Source organism: Chiroxiphia lanceolata, chromosome 7 (genome assembly GCF_009829145.1).
Source record: "Chiroxiphia lanceolata isolate bChiLan1 chromosome 7, bChiLan1.pri, whole genome shotgun sequence".
Lineage (NCBI taxonomy): Eukaryota > Metazoa > Chordata > Aves > Passeriformes > Pipridae > Chiroxiphia > Chiroxiphia lanceolata.
This window is the reverse complement of record NC_045643.1, coordinates 13103552-13129740: the sequence shown is the minus strand read 5'-3', so window position 1 is coordinate 13129740 and position 26189 is coordinate 13103552. Positions and strand designations below refer to the sequence as shown.

General features: G+C 36.7%; 2 protein-coding genes across 9 annotated transcripts in view; one reads left to right on the top strand and one right to left on the bottom strand.

Moving 5' to 3' along the window:
• Positions 1 to 1478, bottom strand: part of GPR1 (G protein-coupled receptor 1) — a 16620-nt gene extending 15142 nt beyond the window's left edge. For 3 of the 5 annotated variants that reach the window (XM_032693157.1, XM_032693153.1, XM_032693160.1), the window contains exons 1-2: positions 1394 to 1478; positions 683 to 771 (exon numbers count right to left, since the gene is read on the bottom strand). The gene's annotated coding sequence lies outside the window, so the exon portion shown is untranslated. The remainder of the gene's footprint in view (positions 1 to 682; positions 772 to 1393) is intronic. The other 2 variants (XM_032693154.1, XM_032693155.1) reach the window with 2 other exon arrangements.
• ZDBF2 (zinc finger DBF-type containing 2) overlaps positions 1 to 26189 on the top strand; it is a 27439-nt gene extending 1250 nt beyond the window's left edge. The window contains exons 1-8 of one of the 4 annotated variants that reach the window (XM_032693151.1): positions 9853 to 9956; positions 13040 to 13150; positions 13614 to 13665; positions 14200 to 14251; positions 14819 to 14924; positions 15780 to 15907; positions 18979 to 21556; positions 21835 to 26189. In XM_032693151.1, coding sequence (XP_032549042.1) covers positions 13127 to 13150; positions 13614 to 13665; positions 14200 to 14251; positions 14819 to 14924; positions 15780 to 15907; positions 18979 to 21556; positions 21835 to 21897 — 3003 coding nt within the window. In that variant the 5' untranslated portion in view covers positions 9853 to 9956; positions 13040 to 13126 and the 3' untranslated portion in view covers positions 21898 to 26189. Of the gene's footprint in view, positions 1 to 9852; positions 9957 to 13039; positions 13151 to 13613; positions 13666 to 14199; positions 14252 to 14818; positions 14925 to 15779; positions 15908 to 16892; positions 17114 to 18978 lie in introns of those variants that run through there. The other 3 variants (XM_032693149.1, XM_032693150.1, XM_032693152.1) reach the window with 3 other exon arrangements.

Below are 26189 nucleotides of genomic sequence, written 5' to 3'. Positions count from 1 at the left end.
TAAAGATTTCCCATTTTCTCTAGGTATCTGATTGGTTAACCTTCACTGATAAAATCTCTTTTAACAGTAGTTCTCTTCTTTTGTAAATATTGGGATAGGGTAACTATAGGCACCACTTAACAGCAGATCTGCTGACGTTTTTTTCCTTGTAATGGCACATGAGTCTGTGTGTCTCTAGGTACTTTGCCAAATCCAGTTATTGTAAGGCAGTTAATTCAAGGGTTTGCTCAGTACTATTTTAGTAGGACAAAAGAGGAAATTACCGGGTAGATAACCCTCACATGATACACAAAAGAAAAAAAAAAAAAAACAAAACAGCAAGAAAAGTAGTCACACATATGCTAAATGTTCTTCTTTCTTCTGGAGAATGCAATAGAGTCTAGCAGTTTGGGGTAGTGAGGAACTGTCCTTAAGGTGCTGTTTACTTCACCATAAACTAAAACAGGTTTGTGACTACTCTAACATATACTGGTGATGATGGCTTATCCTCATTAGGGAGGATTAAACCTCTCATGGCTATTTTCCTCACCTTTCCTTACCACTATACCAAATATGAAATCCCAAATGCCAAGGGCCCAGAAGACATTTTACAGAGAAAAGTTTTCATAGGAAATGAGAATTTTTTTTTTCAAGAACAGTAGATTACTGCATTTAAAATAATTTTTCTACCTATCTGTCCTACCTACATTTGCTCCTTTTCCATTGAAAGGGACTTTTGCTCTGATGAGCAATTGTCCCATTTGCACAGTATAATCAGCATGTGTAACACAACTGGGAGGAAAAAAGGAAAAGAGAACAGACTTTTACAGACAAAACTGCATTTACTCTGAAAGGACTTTGTTCTGCTTGTTTTCTGTTTAGAGTTAAATACACCATTTTAGTCACCTACAGTTTTGATTAACCACAGTGGGAATCTTAAGTCCCTGAAGAATGTAAGATTAGACCCCAAATCTTTCCTTGTTTTAGTTCCTTCTATGCTCAGAAAAAGTGAAAATGTGAGGCACAAATGACATGGCTTTTTAATACAAACTTTAATGCAACCCATTAACCATTGACATAACTTATTTTTTAGTGTTATTTTTTCAGATATTTTTGTGAAAGTTAGATGCTTGGAAGAAAATAAGTGACAAAAAATGTACCTTGTTTGCTTTCACGTCTTCTCCTTTTTCTGTTTGGAAGTTGTATTTTATTCTGCCATGTCATTTGTGCTTTTTCAACAGGGTAAGTTATCAGAGTCTTGGAATTTTGAGTCTACATTAAGTATGGCAATATGCCAGAGCAGCACTGAAGAAGGACATGCACTCATGAACACACACTGCACATGGAACTTGCAAAGCAGAGAAATACTACTTTATACCTGATGGGAAAAGAACAGAGGAGAGCATTTACATACACATAGTAGATATCGGGTAGTCCAGCAGTGAATAACCCGAGTTTAGTTTTAAAAGCACTTCTGATTCTTTGGGGGCTTTTTAACCCTATAAAACAAAACAAAGGCAGAGGATGTATGGAAAAAAAATATACAGGGGAAAAACCTTCAGAACACTTTACCAGTATTAACCAAAACACAAAGTAAAAAGTAATAAAAAACCCAAAAGTAGCTGTAATTTATCTGAATTGCCAACAATTGCCTGATAATTCTGATAATTATTCCCACTGCTGGGACCTTATCAAGTTGCCTATCTGTACGTGCAGATAAATCTCAGCACTAAGGAACACCCCAAACTAAATTCAGTGTTCACTAATTCAATTAAGTCGTACCAACCATAAATTGCAAATTAGGTCAAACATATTTTGTTTTCTTAAGGTTAATTTTAGCTGGACAACACAAGAAAGCAACTACTTACTGCTGTTTACAATTCGGTCTTTTTTTTTAGAAAAGCAGTTCTTCACTGTTCCTTTGTCCTCACTGTTTGAATACCTCATCGATTAAAATCCACTCTGGAAAGACCGAGTTTAACTACCTGACAATCAGGAAAACGGTCATTTCCTCCCTTCCTGTGAAACTAATGGCTATTCATGCCTATCCTTTTGGTAAAGCTGTAATGTTTACTTATGGCTTAACTGCCCACTATATACCACAGTCAGCAACTATGACAAAGTTCTCCAGCGACACATTCAAACAAACCACCCGAGGAAGGGAGGTTTGGCTCACCTAGGCAGGTCCACATCCTCTTTCCATGCTGATATTAAAGATCTGAAACATTTCATGTATAATTCCCCAAAGAAATTCAGCATTTTTTTCAGAAGGCAAAATCCTTCATCTATAGCTTTACTCAGGTCAAAACACAAGCATATAAATGAATTGATATATGTGTATAAAAGTATGTATATACATACCAGTTCAAGCAGCAGCACTTCATGTAACTCCTGCAAAAATACAGTCAGCAGGGCATTGCATTATGTGAAATAATTAATATTAGACAAAAATTTAGTGCATTATATATATATATTTATAAAGAATGATACTCCGAAAAAATACTATCAGAAATAGGCTTCCCCCCCACGATTTTCCAAATGCAAATACTTTGCAAAAATGCAAATACTTGCATTTTTTCTGATTTTCCACTAATAAGTAGGAATTATTTTCTACATAACTTTCAGACCACAGCTATTGAAATTCTATATTCATATGACAATAAAATAAGAGATTATACCTGCCATTTAGATAACACTTGAAATCACTGGAATTTTCAGAGGGTATCTTGACAATGAAACTTCTGATATGTCATTGAGTGCTTAAGATTATAGTCATTAAATAGCTAAACAGCCAACTTGACAGCAGTATTTTTCCATTTTAGCCGAAGTGCTGTCTCCTCCCATACGAAGGAATGCCAGCATTTGGAAAAATAATTTCAGAGATATCTACAGAGATTAGAGAAACAAAAATAAGGCTATGCAAATTATAGTTGTTTCACTGCATATTTCACAAAGTATTTTCATATTTTTAGTACTGATATAGGGATTAACCAACTTGCACTTTTTCACCTCACAAAAATTGCCAGGAACTACAGAACTACCTAGATAGGTCTGAGGAGTGAAGCCAGAATTTAATATCACGCATCTTGCATTGAGTCAGGTGTCTCAAAACCTGCCCAAAGCCTCAACAGTCTATGTTCAAAGAAACCCAAAGCAGAGAGATAAACCTGAGCCACACCTCTTCAGGATTTTAGCTGCCTCCACCCACTGAGGATCCAAGTCACCAGCATAATTGCTACACCTATTCTTACAACCAACAGAGTTATTTTCCATTTAAAGTGCAAAGTCTGGAGATTCAGTTATCCATCTTTTATGTAATAGGTGTTTTGGATTAAAGACCCAAATCCACAGTACAAATAGGATTACATTTTGGTGCTATATACAACGGACACAGCTCTGTGACCCAAGAGGTGTTTAAGTGTCTCATTCTGCATTCATCTAATAACAACTCACAGCTAAGTTCTTGAAGACTGTTAAGATTAATAACAATGCATAAAACAAGCAGATCTGCATGAAAGAGACAATCACTATTCTGCAATTAGTGAATTGCTCTTGGCTACTGCGCTCACTGAGACACAGCTGGTCTTAAACACTAACAAAATGTGAACCAGGAAACTGAAGAGGAGTTCTGCAAAAAAATGCAGAGCAAAACTGAGGGTTGGTACAAAATCTGGGACAGGTCCCTGAAATATATACATTAATAGGCAGGGTGTCTATACAGGACTCACGTGATCAAGCAAGGTTGTTGCTTTGCAGCATTACTACTCAAAATCTTAAATAAGAGAAACACCTGTGCACATGTGGATTCGTGGAGCCTGCTGATTGCTCTTTACCATACTGACCAGCCATTGACACTCCTTAGGATTTATGGACATGGAAAAGAGAGAATACAGTTTTGCTTCTAAACCCTACCCAGCCCTCAGCCTCTAACGAGACAGAAGATGATAATTCCCAATAAAACCTGCTGCTTGTGATAGATGTAAAGCAAATTATTAGAAGCTCTGAAAAACACTTTGCTAGTTAAAGGCTCAGTGTACAAGTCAATCTTATCTCCTCCATTGCCTTCAATGAAAGCAAAACTAGCACCATCTCTAATAAATGGGCAGTGGGCTCAGAGGATGAGGCATAGGAAATCAGCCTAAGCAAAGAAACAGCTAATACCCCCAATATTTATTTGTCCATTCTAGTTCTAATCCTTAAGCTCCATCAAGACACACAGAGGTTAATTTTAAATCCCTCTTACTTTGCAATTTATTTTTTTGGAGAAGACTATGTGACCCAAATTCAGCAGTTAGCAGGAACTTCAATATGGAATTTACATGAATGTAGAGACTAGAACTAGCATTTTATGTAAAGGATACTTAAGGGTCCCTTCTTTCAAGACAAGAGAGGGGAGCTTGTGTAGAAGGGAACAGCTACTTCTTCATTTCAGGAAGAAAAACTAGGCAAAGGGGAATTCCATTAATTGTATGTAGCTTGGGTGCAAATGAGAAGTTGAACTTGGATTACTTCAGTATTAGAAACACAAACAATCTCACAACATAGACTAGGCTTCTGTTTTGCTGATGGACGAGAAAAAGAGAGAGGCTAAACTCTGATTGAAAGTAATAGTGTGTGAAATGCTGAAGAAACACAAAAAGTTCTTTTTCTCTCTTTTCAAATTTTTCCATGAAAAACTCTACATTTTCAAACTATGAGAGAAAGAGGCTTCTTTCAAAGGCTGATGTTTTTGCTTATCAGCATTCCTAGCCTAAAATTAAGTTCTGTCCCTGGGAAGAAAACCACAGAACTTCTCTTGTTTAACTTTCTGCTTTTTTCCTGAATAGGATAAAGAAATCTTTCTTTAAATTATTCCCAGAGTAAAGCAAATTAGAGTCTGCTTGCTCTCAGATGTAAGAAAATACCTTACATGGTTTATTGTAGGAACATCAAAAAAATTTAACATGATTTAGAACAGCCAGTGCAGAGGAAAATAACACTTACTTAACTGCCTTGGGAATATATTTTGACCCCACCTTAAACTGCCTGCAGAACATGCAGTGACTATAAATTACTCCTATAAATTACACTACAGACAAGGAAGCTGCAGAAGTATTATACGTTCAGGATCATCTTAAATTGATCTCTGTCTATTTAAAATCAAAAAAGTTTCATTGAAATGGATGGATATGAACATCTAATTCAGAATATTCTGAGGGGTCAAAGCAGGTTCACAACTTATGGGAGTGTGAAAATCCTCGAAAAACAGAATTAATAACCCTCCAAGAAGCTTTGAGAAAATAATCTCTTTGTATCAGAAAGACCTTATTCTCTGCTTTACTAATGGAAATTCATACTTACCTATGCAAAAATGCTTTGGAGTTCCTACTATAAAAGAATGTAAGGTAGGCTAGAAGGGAGTATTAGTCATCTACCATACCTATTTAAAATACTTCAAGACTCTCACATTAGCATCTGATTAAAAAATCCACATTCTTTTTGTACCTTATCTATAATAATGAAACAAAGGACAGTTTAAAACACGCCAATGAAAACACTGCCATGCAGATGAGACTAATTCTGTTCCGAGTGTAAGTGTATTTCTGTCATGGCATCTGACTGTGGTTAACACAAGAACCTCTTGGTCTTTCAGTTGAAGACTCTCAGGTTGCAGAATTCCCTTCAGCATGGGAAAATGGAGTAATTTTACAGCTTTCCACTGTATCTTCCAGTATGTACATATCAGAAATTTGGTAATGAACAATTCTACATGAAAACTTTGCAATTCTCAGAGGCCAAACTGACTATATCAACCAGACAAATTAAAAATCAGTGTTATTTTTGAAAATAAGTATGAAACAATAGCAAAATAGAATAGAGAAATTCTAAGGAATTGTTATTTTTGAAGCTATAAAAAACTCCATGCACAACACAAAGGTCAAAGAATATCCTGCGATTCATGAGCAGTGACCTACAGGCTACTGCAAACCCACTTTCTGACCTTTCTTTGTGTCACTTCCCTAAAAAAATAGGGAGAGTTATTTCAGAGAGATGAACTGACTGAACAATCATTAACTGAAAACAGAAATTACTGTGAATGTAACAGCAAACTATTCAGCCTTTTATGATGAAAGTCGTTCTCTGAGAGCAGAATGTTCTTTCAGCATTCAAACTTCTCAGCTGCTGATTTAATTTCTTTACATTTTCTTTTGGAACAGAAAGTCCTAAAAACATGTTGATTTAAGGTAATGGAGAGATACAAAACAATTGCAGCAATGCCAAGGTATGAATTTGAAATCTAATATAAGATCATTAGTAGCCCATAATGTAGAAACTTTCTGAAAAGACTGGATTTGGATAAATTTTGTAGACGTACTGTTCAAAGTGACACACTTAGAATTGTCTCATCAGCTGTTCCTTCTGGATGACCTGCCAGCAAATGAACAGCAACAGCAGCTCTAACAGCAATTAATAAAACACCTTGAATAATAAACCACTCTGGGATCAGTGTACCCCAGAATTTTGCTCAGCACTATCATAATAAAAATCTCTGTATTCTCAAAAGTACACGTATACAGAAATATAATATAGAGAGGAATTTCAGTGAAAAAGAAATGTGTAAATCCCACAAATTCTGACAACATAAGCCTGTGAAAACAGCAGCATGGCCTCTGAAGAAGAGTAAAAAATAGACAAGGTGAAGATTTGCTTCTAATAAGATATTGCAAAAAGAGTCACACTGTGAAGTGCTTCCAGTAACCTTTAAAAAATTTAAGATCCAATTATAAGAAAGTAAAATAATATTCTTTGGAGAAAATTCTTGGTCCACATATTTCAAAAGTGCTTTTTAAAACACTCTCAGTTCTAAAAGATATTTGAAACTTCTTTCTTTCAATTATAACAACTTTTTGGTTGATTAAATGATTAAGCAATTCAAATAAAAATTTAAGTTGTCAATTTTTAATCTTAAAAGGTAGTTCTGGCAAGAGAATGAAAAATAGAAAGAACAACTTTTAGATTATCCTTTAAGTTTGGGGGTTAAGCTAATATCCCGCGTATCGAGGATGTTTTTATCATTAACTCAGGTAAAGCTCTTATTATAAAATTAAAAAAACCTTTGAGTACAAAACAAAAGTTCAGTTTTAGATAATGAGAGTGTGAGCAGAATGCCCATAATAAGATTGTCTTCTTGTAAGATAGGACTCTCTTTAAAAAAAAAAAGAATTTTAAGAATTGTTTGTCTTTTTGATTTGCATTTAATTCCAGTGCCATACCAAAGTAAATAAAAGACCAGCATTGTTTTTAAAAAACATGGTTTTCATTTAAAAATGAGAAAAGTGCTTTTAACAGAGAAAAACCAATGTGTAACAGCAGTCTGTCAAACCCAGCAAACAGTTTGAGTAAAGCAGAGCAAAGAAAACAAGAAGCTCTCTTTTGAGAAGAGAGCCTTTTACACAGGTGAGGAATTATTTTCCTTTACTTTGAAAACCTGTATTTAATAATCACAGAATTTATACTAAGGAGGAAAATTGAAATACCACAGAGGATCAGATAATTGCTCCATTAGTCTGGTATCTGATATCAGGCAGTGGCCAGCATCAAATTTTTCAGAGAAGGACAATTGCTTCACAGTAATTAAAGGTTTTAATATAGTGCCAGGCATTATGGAACATCCATTCTACCATAAATTTGAAAAGATCCTTCTTCCTCAAGGTTACTCAGAATGTGAAGTTCTCTAAAATCTACATAGGTACTCAGACTGCCTTGAAAGTTGCAGTGCTTGTTAGAATCCAGGCTAGAGTTAAAAACCCATTTTTGTGAATGTTTGGCAAAAGTAATCTCTGCATGGGTCAAACCCCAGACCTCAACTGCTGTCAGTCAACACTTAGCTCAAACCCTCTGAAGAACTTTACCAAAACAACAATATAAGGATAAATTAGGCTTATAACATCACAATGTAAAAAGTACATATGCAACAAACTAAAAATCTAGCCAAGAGTTTCCTGCCAGCCAGTTTTACCAACCTTGATTTTCTTTCATCACATTCTCCCTTTCCAATCTGAACCCAGATGCTGGAAGAAATTTGAGACTCTTGAGGAAAATAGCTGTTGTCTGCATTTGTCAATTTATCTTAATGTTTTAACAGGTACACCTTTGACTTATATTTGGCTAATGGAAGTGAAAAACATAATAAATCAAAGTGGAAGTAGAAAGCAAAGCAGTGAAAGGTATATGGGGCAATTTATAGAAACTCAATAGATAAGTAAAGATACCACCAAAGAGGAAAAAAGTGTGAGAAAAGTCAGACCAGGAGAGAGAATAATTTTTAAAGGGGAAAGGAAGTTTGTCAGCCCTACTCAGTGTTCATGCACATACGTGAAAAGTAGTTTCCTTGGGGTGAAGAGGAGACTGAGGTAAAGGAGTATCTCTCAATATCTTAATTGAGTTTGAACCAAGGTGCAACCTCAAGTTCATAAATACAGAAAGAGCTGAAAGCCAAGAAATACTTGGCAACACAAGACTAAGCTCTGCTAATTTTGAGTGGGAGTCCAAGACATAGAATATTACATTCTATGTAACAGAATGCAAAATATTCAGGAACATTCTGGGGAGAAGTTATATGGGATTATAAGACTGACTGTATAGTGCTTTGTCTTTGCTAAGAAGGACTTATGTTCTACATCAGCCATTCTGGAAAAGAAACGTCAGTGCCTCAGCTATATAACCAAGCTTACTTTGTTTCAACAAGTTATGAAGGGTTAGCCGAGCCACAGAAACTCACTAAGCCTACTGTAAACCACCATAAAATTAAACTCTTTTAACTTCAGATAACATGTCTATATATGTGTTTGCCACATGTTTAAACAATGCAGCTGTGCTGACATGCAATAATTTGGGCACGTGCCTGAGCCTTCATGCATGTTAATGTTCTCCACAAAAAGTTGCTGTTTTTACAAGTTGTGTATTATAATAGGCAACAAAATATAATCAGGCAACTTTAGTCCTATAATAATAATTTTTCAGCAAGAAAGATATATTCATACCTCTGCACATATTAAAAGAATTCAACAGCAACTAAATTCAGCCCTCCTAAAGAGAAGCCTTCTCCTGCTCATCTGTCATTTGAGATTTGTGTTCAATTCGGTTTTGAGCGTGGGTGGACATTTCTAAGCTATGGTTTCATAACCACAGAACAGCCTCTCTAAATTTTCGATATTAAGGCGCATTCAAGATTGTTTTCCCCCCGTTGCACAATCCAAGCCTGTATCTGCACCTGTCTTCACACATAAGGGTGTTGTGTTGACTTTGTGTCTGCCCAGATTGCTTAAAAATTCCTGCTGCTTCAGCATAACGAGAGAAATATGCAATAGCTGCTTTCCCACGGGAGATTAGATAAACGTTCAAAAACCTACAGCTGAAAATAAGAGAACTCGAGCTAACATCGCATTCTCAAGCCCACTTATAAGAAAAGCTGATCTAGCATAATTAACTCCGATGAAGTCAGACTGTAACTTTCTGATAAAGCCTACCTAAACAAGGCACACTGTGAAAAACAAGCTACTTTTAACGGCTGAAAATTAAATAAAAGGGTAAACCCTGCAGCCTGCTCTCATGCACATGGAATAATACATTTTGAAGGAGAAAACAACTATTACAATTGTTGAAGCGAAACTTAGCTAAGAGGTTACTTCCCAACCGGAATCACCGCGGCTGGGGCTGACAAAAAGACGCCGCCCCGCGGTGTTCTGAAGGAACTGGGGCTTTTCGGGCTCGGTGTGAGCCGCGCTGACAGATGCCAGGGCACCGGGAGCGGCGGCGGGCGGAGCCGGGCGCTCAGGGCGGGAGGAGCCCGCGCCGCGCAGGGAGCGGCTGCGCGGGAACCCGCAGCTCCCGCCATTCCCTTCGCGGGGCGCGGCTCCCCGACCCGGAGCAGGAAGCACGGGATGGCGTCCCTTGACCCCAGCGCGGCACCGAAGAGCTAACGGGGAATGATGGAGGTGAGAAGGCACCGGGAAGGGAGGGACCGGGAGCAGCCCATGGAGCGGCTGGGCTGCGCGCGCGCGTGTGTGTGTCCGCCTCAGCGTCCCCTCAGCGCTCGGCGGGTCCCGGCGGGCGGGACAGCCCCGGGCACGGCCCCGGACCCTCCGCACCGCCCGGCCCCGCGGGCTCCCTGCGGCTCCACCCCGCTGGCGGCGGCCGGGCGGGACACGGGGCGAGGCGGGCACGGCGCGGCGGGACCGGGACCCCGGTGCGGTGCGGTGCGGCCGTGGGGCAAAAGCCGTTCCTGGAATGAGTTACAGCCTCCCTGTTGGTGGTGGTGCTGTGGGACGGCAAGTCACTTTGTTTAGGGGAGAGTTTTCCCCTGGTTCTCCCTCTGCCGAGCACAGTCGCTCGCAGGTGAAGGGGCGTTACAGGCTTTCGTGAGGCGTTTTTCGAGGAGCAGTTTTGATTGGCTTTTTGCCCTTTTTATTTTACCTGTTGCACTGCAAGAGTGACGCTGTCTGGAGAGTTTATCTGATGCCTTTCATACTCGGGTACTGTCATAACCACTGCTTTTTTTTTTTTAAATGTTTTGTTTTGATTGTTTGTGGGGGTTTGTTTTGTTTTGTTTTGAGGTTGTTTTGTTTTTTAATGTGTACATTTCATGCTTTTTGGTTACCTTTTTGTGGATTTTTCTTTTTAAATGTGATTATCCGAGGTATTTCATTCTTTGGCTGCTGTACGCAGTGTAATTCAGTAAAACTGGAATGAAACACGGATGTTGGAAACAGCTGATAAAGTAACCTGGATAGAAATTTACCAAATCAAACACTTCTGTGTCTATCCAGTTGTTTCTACATTTGTTAAAATTTACAAGATTTTTTTTTCGGTGAAGAAATGGTTAAGCTAAGTTTCGAACAAATATAATTTACTTTTTTAATCCAACAGTTTATGATATTTATAGGGGAAAGTATCTCAACTAATGTAGAATTTTACAGTCTTTGCCTGAACATCTGAAAAATCATTTGTGAATTTATAGCTGCAGTTTCTGTTTTGAAAAAGTAAGGATTACAGTTAGGCTGTCCAGATTTTGGCAAATTAAATAAGGTATCTACATAACAGATGTCCTTCACATTACTATCTTGTGGTTTGAACTTGACTTCAGATGGTAAGCAAGCTGTGTATAGAGTTCAGACTTATTTCTTTTTCCTGTACGCTAGTGTTCTTAAAAAAAACTGATATAGGGAGAAGTTTTCTTCTGTTGGCAGCTTTGTACGAGAGGAGAATATCCCTGAAAGATCTTCCTCTGATGTTTTTCTGTCAGTTACTAAGCAATAGCTGGGCATTTACAACTTTTACCTAGCACAACCTCTCTCCAGGTGAGAAAATCTGGTCCATTGAATCTCCTTGAACTGTAAAAAGATGACAAGGAGATCCAGACTGGAATAGTTCAGTATAGTTATTTTCATAGTCCTGTCCTGTTTAATGTTACTTTTCTCCTAACTCAGTTTAAATGTGCATTGTACTTGCAGCTGAGTGAGCTCTCAGTAGCACACCACCATTGAAATTAGTCCTTGAAAAAAGGAAGTAACAAACTGTCTTAGTATTATCCCCCAGCACACTGCAGTTCCCACTACCTGGCATCTCTGAGATGAAATCAGACATTTGTATATCAGGTGCTTTAATCGCCTTTTGGGGCAGTGGATGGAGATGAGTGGTTGTGGAGCTGCTTCTGACTGTGGAACCATTGTCTGACTGCCCTGTCTGTGCCTCCTCTGTGGTTCCTGTGCTCTTGCCACACTTTTAGCTTTGTCATAAGATTATGTGTGCACAGTAAGACTTAAAAAATTGATAAAATTGACCTCAAGCACATGGAACAAGTTATTTTACATAAAGCATCATTCATGAAAGATAGTCTTCTGTGTTTTTCCTTTACTTTCTTTTGGATCCTGGCTGTGTATAGGGCACATAACAGGACATAACTGAGATAAGTTGTTCTATCAAGAAGGCTTTTCTCAGTTGCCTGATGAGAAGGCTTATAAGAACAGCTGGGGTTCCTTGCTTATTTGTTTTTTTAATATTATTACATAAATTGATACACTGTGAGGAGGAGAATGAGTCTGGTGTTTCGATTGTGTGGATTGTTTTGTGGTTTTTTTTGTGGGGGTGGTGTTTAAAGTTGAGCTACTGTGATATTCTTTCTGACCATAACTGCTATAACAACCTAGATATTTTATAATGAGCAGTTTGTAGTCTGGGAAAGAACAAAACAAGTTTAAAGAAAACAAGTAACAAACCCCACATCTGTCAAGCTTGATGGTATGTAGCCTCATATAGGAGCAACTTTTCTGCATATATGAGAACAAAAAATGAGAAGGGAAGGAATGAGTCTTGTTAAGACAGTTTATAAAAGATAAAAAATAAAAGTGGTTGATTTGAAACTTTGTTATCACGTAATTACAGAAATGGTAAGCAAAGAGCAGATCTTGGACTTGCTAAGCCCTGAGTTTTGAAGCAGGATATGATGATGCTAGTGACAGTGATTGTGCAAGTTATTGTAGCCTTTCTGTTTTCCTGTCTGTTATGCTAATGATAATACTTCATTGAATATATAATAATTAAATTATAAAATGCTTTGAACACCCATTCTACTGTGATATTATGCACTATGTAACTAGCTCATGTAACATAAGCAAAATAAGACATTGTTTTTCTGAGCAGGTTCATGAATGATCTACAAAATAGATTCATTGCAGTTTGGTTAGTATTAAGGAATTTGTTTTCTGTTATTGTAGCAGTATACTTTATTTCATGAGTGCTAGCATCCAAAATGACAATAATGTTTAAGATATGGGGGCTGTGAGGAAGAAAGAAGGAACAAAGTTATTCCAGAAGGAGTGGTTAACATTTATGTAGGAAAGACTGTCAAAACAACTTCCATATTAAACAGAAGAATGTACTGCAGACTTCAGAAAGATTTATCCACTTTATCGACTGACATGTTTGCAAAGTGGTACAGAAAACTTTACATGCCTTAGGGCATGGAAAACATGCATTATTAACTCTGTTTTAAAAGGCTCTTTGACTTCCTTGTTGCCAGATGGGATGAAAAAAACCCCTGTCCTGCACTGCCAATGGCCTCCTGTTCAACACTGATCGTTTGCTAGTCTGGAGTCAGCTTTGGTGGATGAAGAAGGCTGGTGAGTCTAAGGTATGTAGATTCTGTAACGTAAAGGGACTGTGTGACACTAGGAAGCCCTTTGGGTTTAGATGCCCTAAAACATGTAAACACATGGTGCTGCAGTCATATTTTAATTAAAAATTGTGGGTTTCGAACTTGAGTTGCAGATCTTTCGATCAATAAGGATTGCTTTTCCAGACTGGATGAGTATATTGTGTGGTGTAGGTCTTGTATGGGTTTTATTAGCATATATCTCTTAAGTGTAAAGGCAACTTAGGAAATTAAGTAATTAAATTAATTTGACAAGGTTATTGCTTAATAACTTCTCATAGTCTGGGCTGTGTTCATAAGTATAGTATTTGACTTCATTAATTAGATCAGAAGTTAGGCCCTTCTAGCAAAGCTAACATTGCAAAAGCTAGCAATGCTAACATTGTTAGATGTGATATTAATTATTATTATAACTTAGGTTTTTTTGTTTTTTTGCTTACAGATGTTTGACAGAATCAGACGATCTGATGAAGCTTCTGCTTCTTCAGCACAGGGTAAGAAGTTCAAAGTAGATGTTTTTGACGGAATTACTCTTAAAAAAAAATAACTATCAGTATAAGCATTAGATCACCTTGTATCGCATAATTTGATTTCCTAAATTCCGTTATGGAACTTGGATGGAAGGTCTGACTCCTGAATCATCCAAAGAGTTTCCATGTAGCTGTAATTGTCTTCTCCTGTTATAAGCTGTTTAAGACATGTTACATTTTATCTCAGTGATCATGGATGTAGGAATACCAATGCAGATTGCCTAGTCTTGAACCCAGACAAATCAGTAGAAAAATTCACACTCAGCCACAAAAGAGTGAAGCTCTTGGATGGACTTTGAGAACAAAAAGATTCTTGAACTTACTAACCTTTTTACCTTCCTTTAGAATAGTAATTTTGACAAATGCAATGTAAGAGAAGTAGCTAGTTGCAGGTAAACTGTCTCCATTTCTTTGATATTCTGTTGCTTTTTGTGTTTTGTTTTGTATGTGTGTTTGGTTGTTTTATTTTTTGGTTGTTTTGTTTTTGGTTTTCTGTAGGAATCCAAAGACATGGTGCTGAAGGCTCTCTACGACAGGACAGCAGTAGCAGGTAAGTTAGGTGATGATCTAACTGGTGTCTAGCTTAATGCTTACCAAGGTAAACTGGGAAGAATCTGCTTTTCAGCCTTATCTGTTGTCTTGTATAAAAGATGACAGTGAGGCACAATAAGTGTGTGATGGAGGTCCTCTGTATCTTATACCAAACACTATTAAAAATTATAGGGAAGGTACACTGTAGTGCCCAAAACTAATGTTTGAGTGTCAGGCATCTTTGTTTTGTTTTGGTTTGGTTTTTTTTTCCAAAATACTAAAAAATAGAAGGATGAGAAGATGACTCTGCCTTTTCCTGTAGAGGCAGTTCTTCTCACATTTCAGCCCACTGTGCCTTCAAGCTGTTATCCTTTGTTCTGCATTTAAGAAAAAGTTTCTCCAGTGAAATTTGCTTGGGAATACCTTAAAATACGTAGTCCTACTTGTCATTGCAATTCTGAAATAGAAACATTCATCTTGCAAGTTTGTTCCATCGCTGTGGTAAGATAGATATTTAGAATTTCCATGTTAAGGACGTGCATTAAATAACCCAACATGTCTTGGTAATATTGCACACTTCTTTCAGTTCACAGGCAAGAGGGCAAGAACATGCTTGGCCTGGAGTATCCACTGTGCAGAATAGACAAGGGTACTGCAGCTGTTGCCACGTACACTACAGTAATCTGGAACAGGTGAGATGGCTTCTGCACAATTCAGCAGCAGGTAGCAAGGAGTACCAAAAGGCTTTATCAGCTTTTAAAATATCAACTGCTACACTGAATAACCAATACTGAGTGAAAAATAGGCAGTTTGAATTGCAAGATGTGTGCACTGAGAAAAAGATACCCTTCTTGTCTATTACCTGTTAAAAAGATGCCAGTGAAGTGGCATGGCTGCTGCAGTCTTCTTTTCTGAAGCGGTGCACTGCTGTGCATTGCATCCATTACATTTATTTCTGTGTGTTTAGTCTTGAGTTCTGTATGTACTGTAAATTATTAAGGTTATAGTAATATGTTTGATATCAAGGCTGAAGACATTTGATCAACTGTTTTCTGTTCTTTAGCTCTATCAGTCTCCTGTCTTTTAGATTTTTTAATTAGAAAGTAGAAGCCTATTTAATATTCTACACTTATGAAAATCCTTGTTAATTAGAGTGAGTTATAGAATGTTTACTCATATGAAGTTCAAGAATATTTTAAGTAATTTATAGAAACATTTAGTGTATTTGTTCTAGTTAAAAGACCTGTGAGCAGCTGTGAGATTTGTGAGAGCATTTGTACTACTTACAAGACATTTGTCAGCACCTATCAGAACCATTAATTTAAGTTCCAACTCAGAAAGATATTTCAATACATTTTAGTATTATTTGAGATTCCCTAAGCATGCTTAAAAATCTCTATTAATCAAGGCTGTAAAGTAGAAAAGGCTGAAGACTTTTCTTTTTATTTAAATATTTTCATAGCAAAGATTTAACCAGGGAAGTAATTTTTAGGAATAGGCCAGTGTACAGTAGTGTTAGACTAATCATCTGTTTTATCTTTCACCAGCATGTTTTCAGCTCCCAGCACAGACATTTTACCACGTACTGTAGGAATCGTACAGGTAGCAGTAGCTTGATGGAGCGTTTCCTGCAAGATGTTTTACAGCATCATCCTCACAGATACCATGACAACAGGTATAATACAGATGGCTTTTTTTTTTTAGTGTATGTTGTTTGAATGCATGTATTACAAATTCCTGTTTCTTTTATACTGCTGACCAGTAAATTTTGCCCATTTGAGGTGAAACTTTCTCAATGAAGACAATTTAGAAAAAAGTGTATTTAGATAAACATCATGCAAGTGTATGGCTTTTGTGTTGTCTCTTCACTTTTAAACTTTTTCACTACTTAAGGATTTGAGACAACACCACTGATAGCATTTAAGTGTGAAGACCTAAAAAAAGATGGAGTATATGGGTCAACAGGTGTAATGGCAGACTGTACAATCTCATATGCATTTACAGATTCTTATAATTTGAGCTTTATATGTTTTGTTATAAATATTATTATTCTGGGCTTAATATATATGTTTAGCAGTGTATTTTATGGTATGTTTTGAAAGAGTTCATTATTTTTGTTTGTTGTTTGTGGATAACTTCAGGTAAATATTTACATGTTTATTTTATCATCCTTGCAGTTCACATGTTCAGTTAATACTTGAATTACATTAATTGGCCAATTAATGCTCAGATTTTGAAAAGTGTTCTCTTTATTTATCATGTGCATGTTTTAAGAGTGATAAGAGGGTCAATGTGTTAGGTTTTTCTCTGTAGATGAAGGAAAATAAATTAAATCTCATTCTAGAAAAATGAGGTAGAATAGAAGGTTATTTTGTCTGAATGCAGTCATATTGATATTATCAGGGATGTGACAAAATAAGTTAATATGCATGTCTATGCCAAATTAGCTCAGGGCATATACACATCACTACAGATAAATAAATTAATCCTTCCATCTTCAATTAAATAAATTCAAACCCAACCTCTTAAGAACATCCACAGTTTTTTGCCATGGAGAAAATATAAGATTCGCTTTGAGGCAACATCCAAATGAAAAAACCCTCTCTTGAGGTGTCACTAATACAAGGTTATTCCTTTGGTGAATGAAACCTACTAACTAGGAAAAACAAGCTACCCATGTTCCTCTAAGTTGTTGGAAGAAGGAATGGAATGAGAAAAATAATGTACAAAATCTAGATGAAGTTGGAGGAAGAAGAGGGAAGAGTAATCCCAAATCTAGACAGAGTTTGGAGGAAGAAAAGCAAAGATGGAAAAGCAAGGAATAGATTTATGTTGTGGTCCTGCTCTGAAAAAAAAGTCATGGTCTTAAATGATATCTGAGGTAAGAATTGGATTCTCTTTTTTTGCATTAAAACTCTTGGATTAATATACAGTTTATGCTCAGTTCTTTAAATAACTGTTTTTACTATTTAGCTGATTTCACACAAGGGATCTTTAGAGTGTCATTTTAAAAGATTATGGAAATATTTCTGAGTCTTGATTTGTTTTGCAGAACCAGTATACCTAGTAGTAATGTGGAAAAATTCATCAGAGCTTTGCCTTATACTGAATTTCAAAGGATATTGTTGTTCTGTCCCTCCCCCAGTAAAAAAACCAAACCAAACCTAAACCAGATACACACAAACTTCTAAATCATTCCTTCCTCCAGACTCTTGGTGTATAAGTTTTTTACATAAAGAAATAATACTGAGCATTTAAGAGAGTAAATCTTCCCTCTACCTTTGGGGGTAATTTGTAGCAAAACTATCAGAAGTACCTAACTATATAAAACTCTAGTTCTGTTTCCTCCACCCCAGAGACATTTGCTTATAAGTTATTTTTGAAAAGTGGATGTAGGTTGTTAACTGAGCTATAAACCTATACATTTGTTATATTTTATTTATATCAAAGTCCATTTAGTCCTATATTGAGTCTTTCAGGAGTGTCCAGATGCCAGGTGTTTCACACAAAGATGTAAGAACTTTTAAGTGAGAAAGTTAAAGAATTATTTTTACTGCCTTTGGCCTTCCCCTTAGGTCCTGTTTCAGAGCTTAGGTGGCCAAGAATTCATGCAGCAGTAGGGCACAGCAGTTCAGTTGGCAGGCATTGTTTGATCATCTAATGTATTTGATTACTTTGCATTTATATAGTAATAGAAATAATCCTCTTTTTACTGTTTCATTATATGAAGTTTCTCTTGCTCAATCAGTCCTATAACCCTGAGCTGTATGTACTCTGAATTATATAACTGAGGAAATTCCTGTGCAATGAAATTTATTCATGATACTTCTGTTAGCTGATGTCTGCCATTTATTAAAATAAGCATTCATTTGTGTCTCACAAAGTCTCATTATAACTTTCAAATGAAACATTATATTCTTTTCTTCGGTTATATCTACTTATTTTCAAAATTATTTTAATTGGATTTGCCCAGCTGCTACATAACAAAACCTTGTGGGTTCCTGTATTGCATAAGAGAAATAGTCATTATCTGTCAGTTGTGTTAATTCTACAAGATGCAACCCCTTGTATTCGAGGCAGTCCTAAAGACAGAACTGCCAGTTACAGAATATGTAAAAATCTGCTGTCAGAGTGGGGCTGAACAATCATAACTTGGCTTCTTATAGAAGTGAGTCAGAAGCTGTGGTATGTCTGTGAGAAACAGTAAACATGGAATTCCTTGGCAACATGTGCAGGGTTCCTATCAGGCAGCCATGTTTTGTAGGGAAAAGGGCATTTATACTCAATAGCGGTTTTGTACTGTGTTGTATTATTATTTTCTATTTCTCTACAAAAGAATTTTTTCAATTTCTCAATTTTAATGAATGATAGGATGACCAGTGAAGTAACCTCTTTATAGTCTACAACTTCAAACAAAGGAAATACCTTTTACATTTTCTTCCTTTGCTGTATTTATAAAATTATCGTAATCTGTTTTTGGCCATTCTTAATTGATTGTGGCATGAAGAGGGTAACAGACACAAATTAGCTTTGTGGAACATTCCCCCTTCCCTCTCCATAATTTTTTAAAATTCACAATGTCTGCTAATGTAGCAGAGCTGGTAATTTGAGTTTGTTTGTTAGAAGTGATGCACTCCAGGTAATTACTCTTAGACCCCCCATACACTGCTATTGTTTGAAAAATCTTAAGTATATTTACAGTATTTATATAGGCTGATTTTTTTTTTTTCCCTCCCTCCCTTTTAGACCAACATATGATGACATGCCACTCCCCATCACTCTGGAGGCTCCTAGGATTTCTTGCCTGTCCCCAACAGAGATGCAGAAAAAGAGAAACAGTGACACACAGATTTCCAGCAAAGACAAGGAGTCCATTGGTGAAATACACTCTTCTGCTCCATGCCTTTCTCATGAGGGCACAAAGAAAGCTTTTGTAACACAAGCAGTTTTTCAAAAACGAGAAAGAGGCCAGGAGCATGTTCCAGGAATATCCCAGCGCTCTATTGGCATCTGTAGCGATAAGAAATGGGTTACTCTGAAAAATGCAAATCATAGCCATGAAGGTCAGTTTACAGCTGTGAGCCCTGTACCTCAGCAATTTTCCATCAGTCCTATAATCCACAGTTCTTCTGTTAATTCTAAAACAGGAAAAAATGTTAGGGATTTGGCAGCATCAAATCTGTTTCTCCGTAGTAGGTGTGATGAACAGGCAATGAAGGCTTCCAGTAGTGATGTGTTATTGAACCCATGCTTGAATCCTGCTCCAGCACTGGCTCACCCAAAACGCCCTTCAGTTTCTCATCAGAATCCTACATGCAGCCACAGCAATTCTTTATTTATTACCTCAGGTCAATCTCTCTCAAAGCGAGATAGTTTACGAACTCAGGATGAAACTTTGGTGTCTGATCTCCATCTCAGGGATACTGTGGGTATCAGCAGCTCCTTAGATCTTGGGACATCCCCACAATTAGCAAGATGCAAAAACGTGAAGACAAACAGAGATGATGGAAGTTCAGTGGATGAAACTATTGAAGATGTAATTTTGAAATACTGCCATGAAACTACATCTGAAGAAATTTATATCACAGAAGAGAATAATCCCTGTTTAACTTTTTCATCACTTCTGGACCATACTAATTTAGAGGGCTCTGAAATGAGTTTTGACTGTGATGCACCAATACAGGCAGGAACAGACTTACCTAAGGCAGCTATAAAAGATATAGAATTCCTGAAAGAGGTCCAAGTAAGTTTGCAAGATAAAGACTACGGAACACAGCTCTACTCTGTCTTAAAAACTGAGTCAGTAGAGAAGACAGAAGCAGTGAAACAGGATGTCATAGTTCATACTGAAGAACCAGTTCTTCCAGCTCTGCCTCATGTGCCTCCTTCTTTTGTGGGAAAGACTTGGTCTCAAATAATGTATGAAGATGATATAAAAATTGAAGAACTCGTGCGTGACTTCAAGGAGGGTCGTTTTCGCTGCTACTTTGACAGTGAATCGTCAGCCAACTGTGCAGGGAAGAGAATGAAGAAAAAAAAGCAGAAGGATGAAAAAAGGATCAATGTTATTGAGGGTAACAGAACAGAAAGTGCATCAGTTAAAGCATTGCCAGAATTTAATGATGCTTTAAGTGGTGGCTCTGATTTTGATAACCCATCTTTAGCCTCAGATACACTATGCAAACCACAAATACTTAAAATGCCTAGGAAAAGGACATGGCGCCTGGCTTCAAGATGCCAGGTGGTTAAAGTCAGCCACGGCACCCAAACAAGTCTATTGAACTACCCCGTAGCAAAAAGGAAAATGTCTAGAAGAGAATCTGATCCAGCTGATCAGAAAGCAAGCGTCACGTGGTTGGAGAATGAAAAAACTCCAAACATGAAAACTAGACTATGTGCCCTTAAACTTCCAGAGTCCTACAGCAAGATTATGAGTCCTGTACAGCCCAAGACAGTGGTGTATGTACTCTCATGCCCAGAGGTAAAACAGTGTAAAGGTAAACCTGTAGATACTTCCAAAATGAGGAAAAATCGAAACTCCGCAGATAGCAAGGACTCTGTAAGGTATAAATACAAACAGTGTTCTTTCAAGTATTATGACCCACTGACAAATCGAATTCTGAAAACACCTCCCAAGAGTACAGTTGGAGAAAAGGCCAAAAAGCCCTCCCATGTTCGACAGCTTTTCAGAAGCCTCAGCTTTGATGCAAACATGAAAAAACTAGCGGATGCACAGAGAGAAAGCACGCCATCAAAGTCACTCAATTGGTCAGACTACTATAGTTCATCTTCAGCATCTTTCCTGACAGATCCAGATAAAGGGAATGATGCAGCCTCAAGTCAAAAGGCAGATGGATCTTCTGTTTCCACAGAAAGAACAGATGGTCTTGTGTCTAGTCACTCTGAGAACTCTTTTAAACACTTGATCATTTCACCTTTGAACTCTGTGGTAGAAGGAGATTGTAGATTAATTCCGTTTAATAGAATTACCAAAACTCCTCTGACCTCCATCAGGAGTGAGTGGTTAGAGAGGGAGAATCCAAAGGCAATATGGAAGAGAAAAGAAGGCACTAATAAAGAACCAGTTTTTTCCAGAAAGGCTTCAGGATCTAAGTCTGTCACACGTACTGTTGGGAGGAGAGGAAACAGGGTAACCGCAGGCAAACAGACTTCCCGAACTAAAAAACAACAAAAAGAGGGGTTGAGAAGACAACTTCATCCTCGTGCCCAGAAATCTGCTTTCTCCATCCATAGGTGCCAGACAAGGAGGACTACAGTGGGAAAGCACCCTAAGAAAGAAAAGCCTGATGCTAAAAAATTAAAGGTGAGGAGTAAACCAAAAAGGGCCTTTCTGAGCTCAACAGTTGTAACAGGGATTCCTGAAAAGAGGCAGAAAGTCACATCAGAATCTTTTCCCAAGAAACCAGAGCAAGCTGCCTCCAAAGTCAGGAACTGGGGAGTAAGTGGAGATAGGGGTCATCCTAGCACTGTGAACCGACCCTCTCGAAGAACAACTGCTGTACCGTTACTTCGAAACTTGTCTTGTTCTGCCAGGTGAGAGCTAGCTACCAAAAGAACTTTTTTTTTTTCTTTTTTTTATAGCCAGCACCTGGAAAAAGGAAAGGGGAAAAAAGGAGGTCGTGGACAACGCAGTTGAAGTGCTAGAGCTCCAGAAAGTGCAAAGCCAGTCTAATGTGAAACAAAGACAACTGTAAACTCGGCTCTTGTTCCTGGAACGTGGGGACATAATGTATTGCACTGTTCTACTGTGTAAAGCTGCAGAAGTTGTAGATTTGAGTTAAAAGCACTTAGAATCCTATTTACTAGACTTCACCTGTACATCAGCAAAATGACCTTGAATAGTATCATATTGGTTTTATGGTATTATCAGTGCGTGACAGTGCACTATAATAAGGTAATTTAGAAACTGTGTTAATTAATTGTGCCTAATTTAATTTCTTCACATAATTCTAAAGTGCAAAAAATGACTTGGTTGTTATGCTAGAAATTAAATGAAGATACATCAATTTGGGCTGAATTCTGTGTATGTATTTTGTGTTTGTATATATGCGCACCTTCTTCAACACATAATATATATACTTGCCTGTGGAATGGCATTAAAATTAATACAGTATGATACAATTCAGATCAATTCAGTGCTTTCTTGAAATGAAATGTAATTTTACACGTTTTTGTATTGACTTTTTTCCTGAAACCATGTCCAAAGCAGTTTTTTTTGAACAAAAAGTCACTGTGGGCTCTCATCAAGCAATAATGGACCGTGTTGGTAAGGAAATATGAATCTTTAGGGAACTGTTCAAATGGTGGTGGCTAAAGTGAAATTGCAAATTCCAAAAGAAATATAGGCTTAGATTTGGGGGTTTTTTTGTTTGTTTTTTAGTGGCTTATTGATAAAGTTTATAGGAGAATTTCACATTCCTTAGTGGGGGGAATGGAAAAGTAATAATGCAAACAAATAAATACTTAAATAAACGTAAAGTATCATCCACGTAAACGTATTAAGAGTTCAAATATTTTTTTAAAATATTTAGGTGAATTAAGATTATGTTCCATAGAGATTCGTGCTTGGCCACTGATGCTCCAACCAGTATGGTTTTATGGCAAAAAAATCCCCATGGTATTTTGGTTTAGTTTTTTTCTTTTTTTAATAGTTGTTATGATAGTTTATTTAATGTGTTTAGGAGACATAACCCCCAGTCTTGCGGGTGTCTCTTTGCTCTAAAACCCAAGATTAGTTGCTGATTTGTAGTAAGTTAAGCACGTAATTAAACATCATCACAATCAGGACTTTGGTTTTTAAATCTTCCATTTGGTATATTATATAATCTATTTTACTTTAGAGGTCTTTGTATATTCTGTAGTGGTACAATATGTTTTTCAGAACATGCGAAAAACATGGAAAAGCTCAGACTCTGCTGTTTCTGCCAGTGAACATAGTGTATGTGCATTTTCCCCTCAGAAAACAAAACTATTCTTAATTCATTTTCTGAAGTGTCGAGGATCACTGATTTGGACTGAGATAAAGGTGGACTTGGAAATGGTTTATTTTAATATACAGTATGTGAAGGAAATGTAAAAGCTGTCATCATAAACCACATGTTCAAAGAATATTTTTGGGGTATTTTTAATGTATATGCATATTTCCCACGTTAAATAGAAGATGTGCGTGTGTCAGCTGGAAAGTTCCTTTACAAGTCAAATATGGTCTGACAGATTTATTTGTTTTGATTTAATTTATTTTATTTTTTAAATAAAAGTTTATTTCTACGGATGAATTTTCCTATGGTTGTCAGTAGACACAGAATCTTATGACTGTATTGCAAGTCACTGGAAAATGAAGGGTTATAATGTAAGTTCTTATAGCCCTCTTAACTAATTGTGCCTGTATAATTTAATATTTTGTCTAATATAAAACTGATGTTTTTAAAGCAAAGTTTTAAAGGAATGGTTTTTATAGAAAGGCTACTTTTTAGATAAAGCAAAAGAAGATTTTTAAATAAAGTTTGTTTTAAAGCAAAGCTTTAACTCTATAGATAAGTCCCATTCTAAAATATTTTTATGATACACGAATGTTTTCCTATCCAGTTTCTTCCATCTTATTTTTCACAGTATTTTACACATGAAGAGCATGAATTGTTTTATGTGTGAATAAGTTTTAGTGCACATTGTACTTTAAGATCACTAGTGCATATTTGTTTAGAGTCAAAATACTGTTCTCCATACTCATTCATTTTAAGTTTGTCTTATTCCAGTACCCTACTTTTCCTTGAAATCTTAAGTAATAAAAATATCTTGAGGACTGTAAAATGACTAATATTTTTAGACTGTAATGCCTTTTTTTGTTTTGTTTTTAATAATAGACCCCCCTTGTCAGGGTGGTTTTTTAGAATAAAAGTGTATTATATTTAAATAAAAGTGTAAGTAGTTACATATTTTCCTTAAAAAAAAAAAAGAAAAATGAAAAAAAGTATGAAATGTAGCAATTTATTAGAAGGACAAGATTTGGGATACAAGTCTGGAAGAATTTCTGTGTTTGACAGTGTCAAAATAAGGTTTACTGTAGGTTTGGATGTTATTCTGTGCCTCGCTTCTGAGTGTTCAGAAACCTCTTCTGTGCATGCTCAATGACTACTAGGAAAAAAAGGAGAGACAGTGATAGGAGAAGTAAATACAGAAACTGGTTTGGAAAGAGAATCAATGAACGTATGTGCAAAACATAAATTATTTCGGAGACACTCAATATCATGTACAAGAAGGAGAAAAGGGAAGTTTTCTGGGGTCTTGAGAAATAGACAAATAGAAATAGACAAATTAGATAGATCCTATTAGATAAATAATACATATTCTGCTACCCTATTTGAATACCTTGTTGTTTCATTAGCAGCGTGAAACTTCAAAACATGATTGTGAAGTCTACACAAAGGGCAAACTTGAGAGCTGAAATACTTTCTCTCTGAAACTGATGGGAGTGTTGGTTGGTTTGGGGTGAGATTTTTTTGTTTAGATTTTTGTTTGGTTCATTTTTCTTTTTTTAATGTTAGTGGACAAAGATGTTTTGTCAGTATGTTTGCATGTGTTAATATAGAGAAGCAAGAAAAGACAGGAATAAAGTCATGCTTTTTTATTCTAATTGGCAGCAGTTAGAACCAGGATATTTTACAATAGCTGAGAAAAATGTTAATTTCTTCTTCAGTGCATATGCAATTTTGACCTTCTGCAAGTTCATAGGTTTTTTTGGTTTTAATACATTTCGTATTTTTTAAAAATTCTCCACAAAAAGTACTCATTCAGCCTTTTAAAACAATCTTATTCTAAGATTGCTAGATTGTTATTATTCACTAGTATTGTGAACCATGAGTGTGAGCCAGTCACACTGTGGTAGGTGCTAACCAAACATGGAATAACAAGCCCCCAAAACTTTAAACGTCTTACACTTGCACCAAGCAGTTCTTCAGTTAATTTTCTGATAGGATTTTTTGCTTTCTTGTTCTTTCTGACAAGTTTGCATCCAGTGTTGTTATAATTGTATTATGAAAGTATTCCTCTCTGGGACTCGGATAAAATGAGGCATTTCTGTTTATAATAAGGCTATAACTTAATCTGAAGTTGTGTTTAAGTTTCATGCAAAATTTGTGCCCAAATGAGAATATGTGTTTTTGTGGTTTTCATGTTCTTGTTATTGGTAATGTATTTTGCAATACTTTTGCTTGATGCTGTAATCTGTTATCTGCTTCTCTGTCCCTGCTGTCTGTGGTCATCTGACACATTGTGAGTTTGTAAGGATACAGCAATATTACAAACTTGTCCAGTGCTAGTGCTGGATGTTTTTTCTTTGTATCTTCTGCTCATTTAATTTCAGGTTTATTGTTTCCATTTTTTTTCTCAGTCATGTATTTGGATTTTTTAATATTGTAAAGAGCTAAATTACAGGACAGCGTATTCTCTTTGGAAGTAAATCAGTGACAGGTAAACAGAAGATCTGAAGTGTAGAGGGCAAGCTGGTACCTGTGCTGCTCCTGTGCTCAGGAGTCTTCTTCACTGAATAGTGGGAAACAGGAGCAGCATGATGATTCTTGATTTCTTTAGTGGTCTTCCTTTCTTTGTTTCTTAGGGTCAGCTCTGCCTGAGAACAGAGTATCTGAATTCATACTGGAAAGAGAAGTGTTTCAGCTGTTGGTGTTTTGGGGACAGATAGGAAAAGTAAAATGTGTTTCACTAATGTAACTAAAATCCCAGAATTTTTGCCTTTGATGATTTATCTGCTATGAATTAAAGCATTGCTGATAATGTTTTTCAGAAAAATTTGTAATAGCATAGCTCTGAGCATGCCCAGAAACAAAGGTTTTGTTCCTTGTTTGTTTGTTTTGCGGTTATGAATTCATTCATTCCTTCAGCAGAACAAATCTTGTTTTAATAAAATAAAGACTGAATATGCA